The 10,461-nt window shown below is 45.9% G+C and overlaps 1 protein-coding gene and 1 long non-coding RNA gene across 4 annotated transcripts; one reads left to right on the top strand and one right to left on the bottom strand.

The window, feature by feature from the left end:
• Positions 1-274: 274 nt before the first annotated feature.
• odad3 (outer dynein arm docking complex subunit 3) lies at positions 275-7,153 on the top strand. 2 transcript variants are annotated; one of them, XM_017416897.3, is made up of 13 exons: positions 279-769; positions 998-1,119; positions 1,230-1,307; positions 1,382-1,588; positions 1,654-1,755; positions 3,214-3,339; positions 4,381-4,503; positions 4,598-4,747; positions 4,830-4,990; positions 5,492-5,648; positions 5,750-5,899; positions 6,608-6,695; positions 6,786-7,153. In XM_017416897.3, the coding sequence occupies exons 1-13, from the start codon at positions 691-693 to the stop codon at positions 6,911-6,913; spliced, it is 1,671 nt and encodes a 556-aa protein (XP_017272386.1). In that variant the 5' UTR covers positions 279-690; the 3' UTR covers positions 6,914-7,153. The 2 variants fall into 2 exon arrangements, with proteins under 2 accessions (XP_024861862.1, XP_017272386.1); XM_025006094.2 differs by having other exon boundaries at positions 275-769; positions 6,608-7,153.
• Positions 6,509-9,021, bottom strand: LOC119616902. Of its 2 annotated transcripts, none has more exons than XR_005232982.1 (2): positions 8,690-9,021; positions 6,509-6,885 (listed from the first exon to the last, which is right to left on the bottom strand). It is a non-coding gene; the product is annotated as an uncharacterized LOC119616902 (long non-coding RNA). The 2 variants fall into 2 exon arrangements; XR_005232983.1 differs by lacking the exon at positions 8,690-9,021 and adding an exon at positions 7,095-7,227.
• Positions 9,022-10,461: the final 1,440 nt, after the last annotated feature.

The raw sequence follows: 10,461 nt of genomic DNA, 5'->3' as shown, positions 1-10,461 counted from the left end.
CTCTTTTATTTTGTATTTTTATATTATTTTCGGTTGTAGTAAAGTTGTGGTGCGTTCCATTTGCACTCGGAAATCGGAACTTCAGATTCAGAACCAGGATGACAGTCAATGACTCAATGACTTATATGGCCATTGCAATGACTTATACAATGTTATATATATATATATATATATATATATATATATATATATATATATATATATATATATATATACGCTTACTTATAGGCCCACTGTTAGAACCAATGGTTGTGTGAGGGCATCCATACCCATAGTGAAGGTTCCAGTCACCCAAGATAGACTACACAAAGGGAGGATCATTGTACTGTCCTCCAAGCATTATAAAACAAAACGAAATCTGTACCTGCCATCTGGACACAGATGCTGGACTCTGATAACTAACAACTAAATAACAACTAAAACATGCATGATAATGGTCCTCCAGGACCAGGATTGGACACCACTGCTCTAAGTGATACAGCCTAAGTGATACGCTCCCTGAAGTCGGAACTTCTGAAGCGAATTGAAAGCAACACTTTGATTACGGAGTCCCGCGAGGCTCGCTTTAGTGTACACGTTGCTCGGCAACAGTGAGGCCTACCGAAAGCTGAGCTGAAACGAAGTGTTAGCATATATCTGCTAGCTGTTTACAACAACACAGCAAAACAAAAATAAATAAATAAATAAAAAATGCCTTTCACTGTTGACGCAGTTAAACCTCCGCTGCACGACCAAAGAACGGAGCTACAGCGCAAAATCCAACTTCTGGGTAAGTTTGTTTCATATTATCGGCTAGCCAGGATGTGCTAAAATACGAAATGGACGTAAAGGTAATATCTTATTAAATTTATCTAACTGGTTTCTGTCAACACCGTGATATTTCAACTGACTTTAGGTGAGCACAAGAGGAGTAGATTTAGCTGACATGTTTGCTAAATGCCAAATAAATGACCCATTTTTTTCTATTTGTGTTGTGGTGATTAAATGTGTCCACCAGAGGGCGACAGAGCTGCGTTTTATGAGAGCTCTCAGTCCACCATCAAGAAGAACCAGGAGTCCATCCGCCAGCTGAGGCAGGAGAACAAAAGATTGTACAAAAAACTGGCAGAAGCTAAAGCTGTAAGTCCCAAGTAATCCTTACTGAAATTAAATTCCTCCCTGACCTCTTTTTGACCTCAACCATACCCTAAAAGGTCAATAGTGTCTCACTGAGGTGTCTCTACCTCCAGGGTGATGAGCATGTTGTTGGAGAGGCTTTCCACAACAGAGGCCTGGAGAAGGACGCTTTCCGCAACATGTCGGGGAGGGTGAGCGGCAGCGGAAGGTTTTCAGGTGAAACACAGGTTCGCCTTGCTCATCAGCACTCCAATTGCGTCCCCAGGCAGCTCTCGCAACGGTAGATCAGAAGGTGCTGTCCAAAACGAAGCGCCTCAACGCCCTGAAGCACACCACCCAGACTTACCAGCAGCGCCTGGCTGAGCTGAAGCTGGAGTACAACAGGATGAAACCAGGAGGTGGCGGCGGCGGCGATGCCGGCAGAGCACTGTCCTCTGATGCTCGGGCTCGGAAAAGAGAGGAGGACGCCACGGTAGTTACCTTCCTGTGACCTCCTAAATCACCTCTATCTGGCCATCAACTTGTTTTTTGTTTCAGAAACTCCGTGCGCTGGAGAACCGTTTGGAGAAAACCCAGCTGAAGTGCAAGGAGGCCGAAAGCATCATGGCGTACTACCTGAAACTCAAACGACACTTGCAGGTTGCTCAGAGTTTTATTTGTTTACTGGAAACCTTTCTGCACCTTAAAAACACCAAATATGACTGATTTTAGGACCATAATAAGATGATCTCAGTCTAAAACTCTGACACGAAGGGTAGCGGGTGATATGCATTCCTTCAAGGAGTTCTAGGCCTTTAATTTCTCAGAGTTGGTCTCAGTTTTTGGTAGTTTTTAAACATTATAAAAAAGCTATAGAGCTGAGTAATCTGCAGTTTTGTTTATTTTATGAGAGCAGACTTTCTAATACGTAGTAGTTGTTTTGTAGATTAGTAATCGTGCTCATTAAATGTTTAAACATCACTCTGTCTCACTGGTTGGTGGTTCGAGCGCCACATCTGACAGCCATGGTTCGACAGTGTTACGCCTCCATTTATCCTCCGCCTGATTGTTTTAGCTCGGTAACTGTAAACAACACCAGCAACGCTCCCCGAGCCGCTTTTCTCTGAAACACCACGAGAAGAGCAGCTGATGGGTTTGTTTCCAAAGCAACTGGAACAAAAGTCACAGTGGAGGTGTCGCACTTCGCATCTAAAAGTTGAAAAAAGCATATTTCCAAATGTCAAGCCACGTTTTCGCCTGTTCGCTGCGTTCATGCACGTGTGGTTCGACCCGCTGGACGGGTTTTAATGAAACGTTAATCATCTAGGTATGTGTCTACGACTGATTAACCTTTGGAGCCAACCTGATTCAATATGGCCGCCACAGCCAACTGAATGGCTAAAATTTGGTGCGGTCGTAGCTGAGTCATTCAGAAATCGTACTCTGAGTGTGGCGTCCTGCATGACGTTTGACCGAAACAAATCCTCACAGATCTCTGGCATGAAAGGCAGCAGGCGACATGCATTCCTTACAGAAATATTAAGAAAATGTTGGGTTTTTTTTATACTAATCAGGTTCTTCAAAGGATCCTCGTTGTTTGGTAACTTTAGGTTGAAGCAGAACTTTGTTACAACGGCGCCACGTTACAACGTGACCAGAAGGCCCTTTCTGCGTCGTCTCGCCGCAGCTGTAAAAACAGATAATATGCAGGTTGCTCAACGCCTTGTGATAGCGCTTCTACCCAAGTCACCAGCTGCGGCGTCACACATGATTCCTGTCCGTTAAACAGTGTAAAGTCAAGAAGAAGAAAGTCTGCTGCTCTAAGTTTGGAAATGGGAAAACTGTCAGACCGTCTGCCAGATTTGAAGCCATTCTTGTGTTTTCTTTGCAAATGTTGCTCCTGACCTTGTCATTATTTGTGCAACGTTCAATCAGGCCTTTTTTTACTCACGGTTTCACAAGTTTTCTGGTCTTTTCTGGTTTCCTCTGACGTTCACATGTAGAGTATTTATTCTAGTTTCTGTTCTAACCTGGAGCTGATGTAAGTGAGTCACGCAGTCACCTTTCTCACGCGCTTCCTCGCACCTCCCGTTCCTTTTCTTTCGCTTGTCCCCTCAGGACGAGAGCCTGACGTTCCAGGTCCAGCTGGATGGCTTGGAAGCAGAGATCCTGAAACACAGAGAGGAGCTTCACAACCTGCAGGTCATGAACAACGACGCTCAGCTCTCCAGGGAAGCTGCGAAGGTGAGCCGAGTCGCTGTGGCTTCACGGCAGGCGAACAGTTTGCAGCGGAGGTGATTTCCTGACATCTGAAATATTCACTCTCACCTGCAAAGAAAAAAACTCAAAGCATCTTGGCTCTGTCTCCACCTGCCTTCAGAATCAATGTAATAAACTAGTATAAGAGTGGACATTTGTTAGCCTGATACAGGACATGTATGAGGACAGCAGGACAGTGGTGAGGACAGCAGGACATGTATGAGGACAGCAGGACAGTGGTGAGCTGTAAGAGGGACAGATAGCTTCAGTGTGGAGGTGGGAGTCCATCAAGGATTGTCTCTGAGCCCCTCCTTGTTTGCTTTGATGATGGACAGACTAACGGATGAGATGTTTGTAGAGGACATTTAGATCTGTGGTGAGAACAGGGAACAGGTGGAGGAGAACCTGGAGAGGTGGAGGCAGGTGGGACAGTGAGGCTACAAGGTCAGAGGTCACAAAGGTGCAGGACTTCAAGGACTTGGGGTCCACTGTCCAGGAGGACGGGGAGTGGTGAAGAAGAGAGTCCGGGCAGGATGGAGTGGATGGAGAAAAGTTTCAGGAGTGATTTGTGACAAAACAGTGTCAGCAAAGGTCAAAGGTCAAAGAAAAGGTTTACAGACAGTGGTGAGAGCAGCCATGTTGGACGTTTTGGAGACAAAAAGACAGGAGACAGAACAGGAAGTGTCAGAGCTGAAGATGTTGAGGTTGTCCTTGGGAGGGACGAGGATGGACAGGATTAGGAATGAGGTCATCAGAGGTCCAGCACAGGTTGAAGGACTGGGAGATAAAGTTAGAGGACAGACTGAGACGGTTTGGACATGAGCAGAGGAGGGACAGTGGATATATTAGTAGAAGGATGTTAGACACGAAAAGGAGACATATGGACACAATTGTACAGAAGACAGAGTTAGATGGAGAAGGATGATTCGCTGCGGAGACCCCTGAAAAGGGACCAGCTGAAAGAAGAAGAAGAGCGGAGGTTTGTTTGTATTTAACCCTTTCAGTCTCGTGTCTCGTTTCCTTCAGGCTGAGCTCCACCAGCAGGAAGACCTGCTGTCCAAAGAGCGCAAGGAGAGGGAGCGAATCATAACGAGTTACAGGAAGATGGTCGAAGAGCGCAGGGCCCAGGCTGAGCGGGTGGACAGGAAGGTGAGGCACACCTGCGGCGTCTGACCACATTCAGATCAGAACTAAAACTGGTTGTAAAAATGTGTAAATATCGTTTCAAATGAAATGCCTGCAGGTTCAGAGACCAGCTGTGCAGCCCGATGAGCTGAGCAGTGAGGCCCAGCGCAGCACCACCAGGATGGCAGCTGAAGAGGAGCGAGCCGTCTCCAGCTTTGAGGACGCCTTCAGACGCATCAAGGACGCCACCGGGGTCACGGATATACACGTAGGAGCCGGGAGAGGGTGGAGAACCTGTAGCGTGGCAGAAACAAGTGGCGCTGATGTCGCGTCTCTGTCCTGTAACACAGGAGATCGTGGAGCGCTTCGTCTCCCAGAAGGAGACGCACCGACACCTGGAGAAGCTGAAGGGAGAGAACGAGGAGGTCCTGCAGCAGCTGAAGGAGCAGAAGGAGCTCCTTCACCGGCAGTTCGAGGAGATCAGATACTCTGGGGAGGCTAAGCTGTCAAAGTGAGGCTTGCATTCATGAAAAGAGTTCAACTTCTTCTGTTTGTCTCGGGTTGAGAGCCCCACGGGTCGGTCCAAAGGAACATGGACTGTGTTACGGTACCTCAGAGCTCAGTGTTATAATCCTGAGGCTGCAGGTTCGAGCCCAGGTGGCAGCAGGAAGGGCATCCGGTGTAAAACAAATCATTTGTGCGAGTTTGCTCACTGTGGTAACCCCTGAAGAAGAGAGCAGCAACTTCTGTAGCGCCTTTCTAACCAATCAGGCGACTCTGAGCTCCTTACAACCCAACCTGTCCTCATCCACCCCTCCACACGTCCATACAGCACTCTGCTACATCTCTACAAAGATAATCGGAATAAATCAGTGCTTTAAACTCCTTTCGTACACCGACGGGGGTTCAGTGTTTTGCTTCGACATGGAGGGCGACTGCTCCAACCACGGGCCCACAGCAGCAGCGTGTCACTTCTCACGCCTTTCCTTTCTGTTTCTGTTGTTTTTGTCAGGGAGCAGCAGCAGCTGGAGGAGTGCGAGCAGCAGCTGCAGGCTCAGCAGCTGAGGTGCGATACAGCCAAAGAGAGCCTGGACTGGCTCCTAAAGACGCTCAGCACCGTCAGAGCCGGAGTGGAGCACCTGGCAGAGAAACTGCAGCACATAGCACTGGTAAAACACACACACACACACACACACACCGGGCATCGGGTTGAATGTACTTCCTGTCACGGTGGGTTTTTTTTGTGGTCCCGTCGTTGTTCCTCTTCCAGAGTGAGGACCGAGCGGCCGAGGTGCGCCCGGACTCAGACGAGTTGGTGCTGCAGCTTCTGATCCAGAGCGAGCTGAAGCTGCAGGCGCTGCAGGCGGAGCTGGAAGGGGCGGACCTGGACGCCATCATGAAGGAGATGGAGGAGGACGAGGTGAGAGAAGAACACGGATCAGATCAGAACGAAAGCAGCAGATATTTTTGGGTAAACCATCAGATAATCATGTTTCTGACTGAGGTTGATGGTAGAACGACTCTGAAGTTCATTTTACAACAGTTTTGGATTTTGACACTACATCCGATGTTCTTCAACTTTTATTTTCGGCTCCGACCACATTAAGTCCAATCTAATATCAGCTCGTTTTGTTCGGATGCAGGTAAAGAAGAAAACACGTAGAAAACGAGATGCAAACGAGCGAATTAAAAAGCTCAGACTGTATTCGTTAACCGGCGACAGACTCACAGGAGAGACTGTCGTATTTATCACCCGGTCAGGATTTACAGAAGACTTTGAGGATAATTTCGGACATTAAGGATTAGCTGTAACGACAGAATAAACATATCTGACTGAGAAGATGCTTTATCAGGGTCAGAAACCTAATCCTGACATTTCTGCCCGTGTTGTTAGCAAAATATCTCAGGAACCGCTGAATGGATTTAGATGAAACTTTCAGGAAGTAATGATTTAAATATGAGCCAAAATAAAAACTGAAGGGTGGTTTTTAACAAAGATTTCTGTGGAAGAAAAGCTTCTCTTAGACGATTCAAGTCAGTTTTATTTTATTAAAGAGACATTTTATGGGGAAACGTCTGAAAGTGTTGCCGTCTGACTCGTTGCGTCTCTTTTTGTCTCGGGGAACAGTTCTACGTCCGGATCGAGGGGAAGCTCCCCGAGTACAACACCAGGGTGAGGCTCCCCGAGGACCGAGCGCTGGAGCCCCCGGACGACGGTGAGCCAACGGGTGAGGCGCTGAGGCCGACTCTAACGCTCGAAACGATCCGCCTGAATCCGCCCTCCGTGTCCTCCGTTTGTCTCGCAGAGGACGGGAGCGAGGAGGACAGCGAGGGGGACGTGGTGTCACGCGAGGCCCTGAAGCGCCAGTCTCAGCTGATCATCGAGTCCAACTCCAAGAAGAAGACCTGGAAGAAGAAGAAGGGCAAGTTCTGACCCGGCCACAAAACCCAAAATAACTACAGAGATTTTAAGAATTTAGAATGAATCAAATGAATCGTTCTGAAACGAACAAAACAAGAATAAAAACCAGAGTTTATGTATTTCTGCTCTGATTTTCGTGTTTTAGCTTCTTGTTTCTGGTTTGTTTTGACAACAATAATGTTCTGTGTCGCACCATCGCAGGTGTTATTACCGTCCGCCTCACGGGAGCCAATAAAGAGCGATCAGAAAGCTGTTCTGACTCTTTATTCCTTTCACCGAGCTCATGTTTCTGCCAGAGTCGGGTGACTTCTCCCCTGAAGCTTTTAAAAAAAATTTTTTTCAAATCTTTGTGCTGCTGATCGAAACTGAGTCGCCATGAATGTTGTGGGTTTCGTCTTTCAGGCGTGACGCTCCGCGGCGTCCCGTTTACTGAAAGGCAACACCCCCGTGGCGTGTCCTGGGCTTTATTCACGCTCTCTCTCTGTGTGCGCGAGGGGGCGGAGTTACAGGTGAGGTCCTCCTCAGGTAGAATCAGGTGGTTCGCTTTGTTCTCTGACCCCAAAGTCCCTGAAATCCAGCCGGGAACCGGAGGGAGTTCCTGTCTTTTGTCGACAAAACCGGCGTTTCAAACAAGCCGGCAGCAGAGATCAGAGCTTCGAGTGCAGCAGTGTGAACGAGTGAATGAGTGAACGAGTGACGTTAGAATAAAAGCAGCTGATGTGTAAGTTTATACCCAACAGCGTCTGTGTTTTGCTATTTTAATTAAATTTAGTTTTCCAGCTTTATTTGGGTTCTTGTTGCATCTGTGCAGCGAATTGCAGACGTTAGTTTTCAGTCAGTTTGGAGACAAAGTTAAAGTTTGGTTCATTTTAAATGTTTTAATTACAGTTTATTTATTTAAAAACCATTGACTCCATTTATTTATGAACACAATAAACTCAACAGGAAAAGAAGAAGAATATTTGTCGTCATTCATGAGTGGTCTTTGTTTCAAGTTGTGGACAAATATATATATAAGAATATAGACAAGAATTAAAAAAGGTTAAATAAGGGAGGTGAAATAATGTTTATTTAGAAAAAATATTAACTATAACCGTTAGTCTCAGAGCTGCTGATCTGAAAACGTTTTCAAAGACGTAAATAAACATAAATAAACATAAATAAATAAAAATAAAATAAAAATAAATAAAATTAAACACAAATGTCAACAGAATTTACCTTAAAAAATGCATCCTGGAGTTTGTTGTTAAAAGAAGCAAAAAGCAAGCTTAAAGTAACAACAATGCTAGTTAAAAGCAGCAAAAGGTTAGCTTCATGCTAAAGTAGTTAAAAGCTAGCAGGAAGCTAAACGTATTAAAATGCTAGTTTAAAAATTAAAAATAGTTCGCCACTTTTAACAGTTTGCTAAGCATAATTAAAGCTAAAGCTAGGAAAACCCTAAAAGTAGTCAAATATTAGCACATTGCTAAAGTAGCAAAATGCTAGCTCAAAGCTACTGTAGTAAAAGGCTAGCAAAAATCTACAAGTATCAAAAGGCCACCTGGAAGCTAAAGGTAGCTACAGGTGGGCTAAAAGCAACAAAATGCTTGTTAAAAGCAGCAAACAGTTAGCAAAAGCTTAAAACTAGCACAAGGCTAACTCAATGCTAAAGTAGCAAAATGCTAGCTAAAAAAACAATACCTGCACGCGTCAGTCCTCGTGCAGGTAATGGTTTGTGATCGACCAATCAGAGAGGAGGAGACCTGCTCTTCCGGCTGGACCACCTGGGATCGTTTCAGGTGAGTTTACCTGTAAGACCCGACTCCATCAGCCTCCTGCATGTAGGACACGCAGCTCTCCCGTTTCCAACTTGATGGTTTCATCTGGAAAACAGGAAAATCCTGCAGGAATTCGGTTTTATTTTCTCTCCAAACGTCAAGCCTTTCTGCTCAGGTGGAGTCAGGAGGAGGTCACTTGGTTTGTCCTCCATCGAGCAGGGCGGTCACCTGAAATGATCTGATTAAAAAAAAAATTAAAAATGCAAAAACATTGGGCCTTAATGTCACATATTACAGCCGAATAAGGAGGAGGTGATTTCCACTCATCCACTCATGGGCAGGACATCATCCACCCCCTCACTCACTCACACACACACACTGACACACTCAGAGATAACTGCCAGCTTGTCTTCCTCCAAGCTTCACTCTGCCTGAGGAGATGAAGCTCTGAACATCATCAGGATTTTACGACACGCCGAGTGAAGAAAATCAAGAAAGTAAGTAGCTGCATTTTTTCATCTGCATTTTAAGCATAAATTATAATTTCTTCATTTTTAAATGCTAAATGTTGTGTTTGGAACTGAATTTATTTGCGATTTGAATCCTTTTAAAGCAGCATTTACCTGCTGATCTGTCCTTACGTCTCAGTTTAGTCTCCATGTTTAAGTTTTAGACACTGAGACGTCAAAAATCAGAGCTTACAGCTGATTTTCATTGATTTTCAGACTGGATCCACGTTAAATGCCTCGCTTTAAAAGCAGTTTGTGTCTTTTTAAATTCAGAATCAGAACTAAATCGTCTGTTTTAGGACTTCCTGTATGACTGATCGTTTCCACGCTCTCCTCCCTGACAGATGAGGCAGCGGGCGTGGAGGAGCTCCGGAGAGGCACGCGTGGGCTCGTAGTGTGACCACTGATGAGGACCGTTCTCCCTGTGTGTGGAGGAGGAGGAGGAGGAGGAGGAGACGAGGAGGAAGGTCGCAGTTGCCGGCGCAGCAGGATGGGCTGGATGAAGAGGCTGCCGTGGGTCAGGTCGAGGCGCAGCGCGGCCGTCCACACAGACACGGAGCCCGGCGTGTGGCTGAGGAGCTTCCACCCGCTGGACGCCGACGGGCACGACGAGGTGAGGCAGGACGAGGTGTCGGGTGCCACGGTTACACGCCATCATCACTGCTCTGCTCATCAACGCGTCATAACCCACGCCAAACCAACCCAGCGCCGTAACTCAGGCAGAACTCGCCGTAGAAACATCATTCAGGCTCTGAACGGCTCACAGAAAGTTGGACTTCACACGTCTGAACTGACACTTTGACGCCTTTCACGGTTTTTAAACAACCGCGGTTTAAATTTATGACCTTTTTAGGAGTTTTTTTTCCCCACCTGAAGTTGACGACGTCGCTCTCTGAGTTTTGAGTTGCCTAAAATTTTTACATTTCAATGATACATTAAAACGTAGATTTCCTTCTTCTCTTCTTTCACCCGGTGCGCCTCTCGCTGCTGTAGGACTTCAGGTTTTCTCTCAGATCCTCTCAGTCTTTCTGCATTGACAGCTGAAACATATCCTGTCTTTAAATGGGGGGCAAAAATACAAACAAGTCAAAGCATCAGAAGATGCTCAAAACCTCACGATAATTCTGAACGGCTGTGACTCTTCTGTGAGACTGATTTGTTATTTAAAACTTCAGTTAGCTTTAAAAACCAACTCTGAAGAGTTAAATCTGTTTTAATCCACCTGGATCCCCTTCAGCGTTCATCAGATGGTCATAGAATATTTAGTTTTAGTTGATTAACTTTTACATAAATG

Source organism: Kryptolebias marmoratus, linkage group LG3 (genome assembly GCF_001649575.2).
Source record: "Kryptolebias marmoratus isolate JLee-2015 linkage group LG3, ASM164957v2, whole genome shotgun sequence".
NCBI lineage: Eukaryota > Metazoa > Chordata > Actinopteri > Cyprinodontiformes > Rivulidae > Kryptolebias > Kryptolebias marmoratus.
This window is presented reverse-complemented; position numbering and strand designations above follow the sequence as displayed.

What these genes read in the sequence shown, in the direction of transcription:
- odad3 (XM_025006094.2), top strand. Translation starts at nt 691, where the DNA reads ATGCCTTTCACTGTTGACGCAGTTAAACCTCCGCTGCACGACCAAAGA. An exon ending in TCTCCAGGGAAGCTGCGAAG is followed by an intron (nt 3,340 to 4,380) that starts GTGAGCCGAGTC and finishes CGTTTCCTTCAG; the next exon opens with GCTGAGCTCCACCAGCAGGA. An exon ending in AACTGCAGCACATAGCACTG is followed by an intron (nt 5,649 to 5,749) that starts GTAAAACACACA and finishes TTCCTCTTCCAG; the next exon opens with AGTGAGGACCGAGCGGCCGA.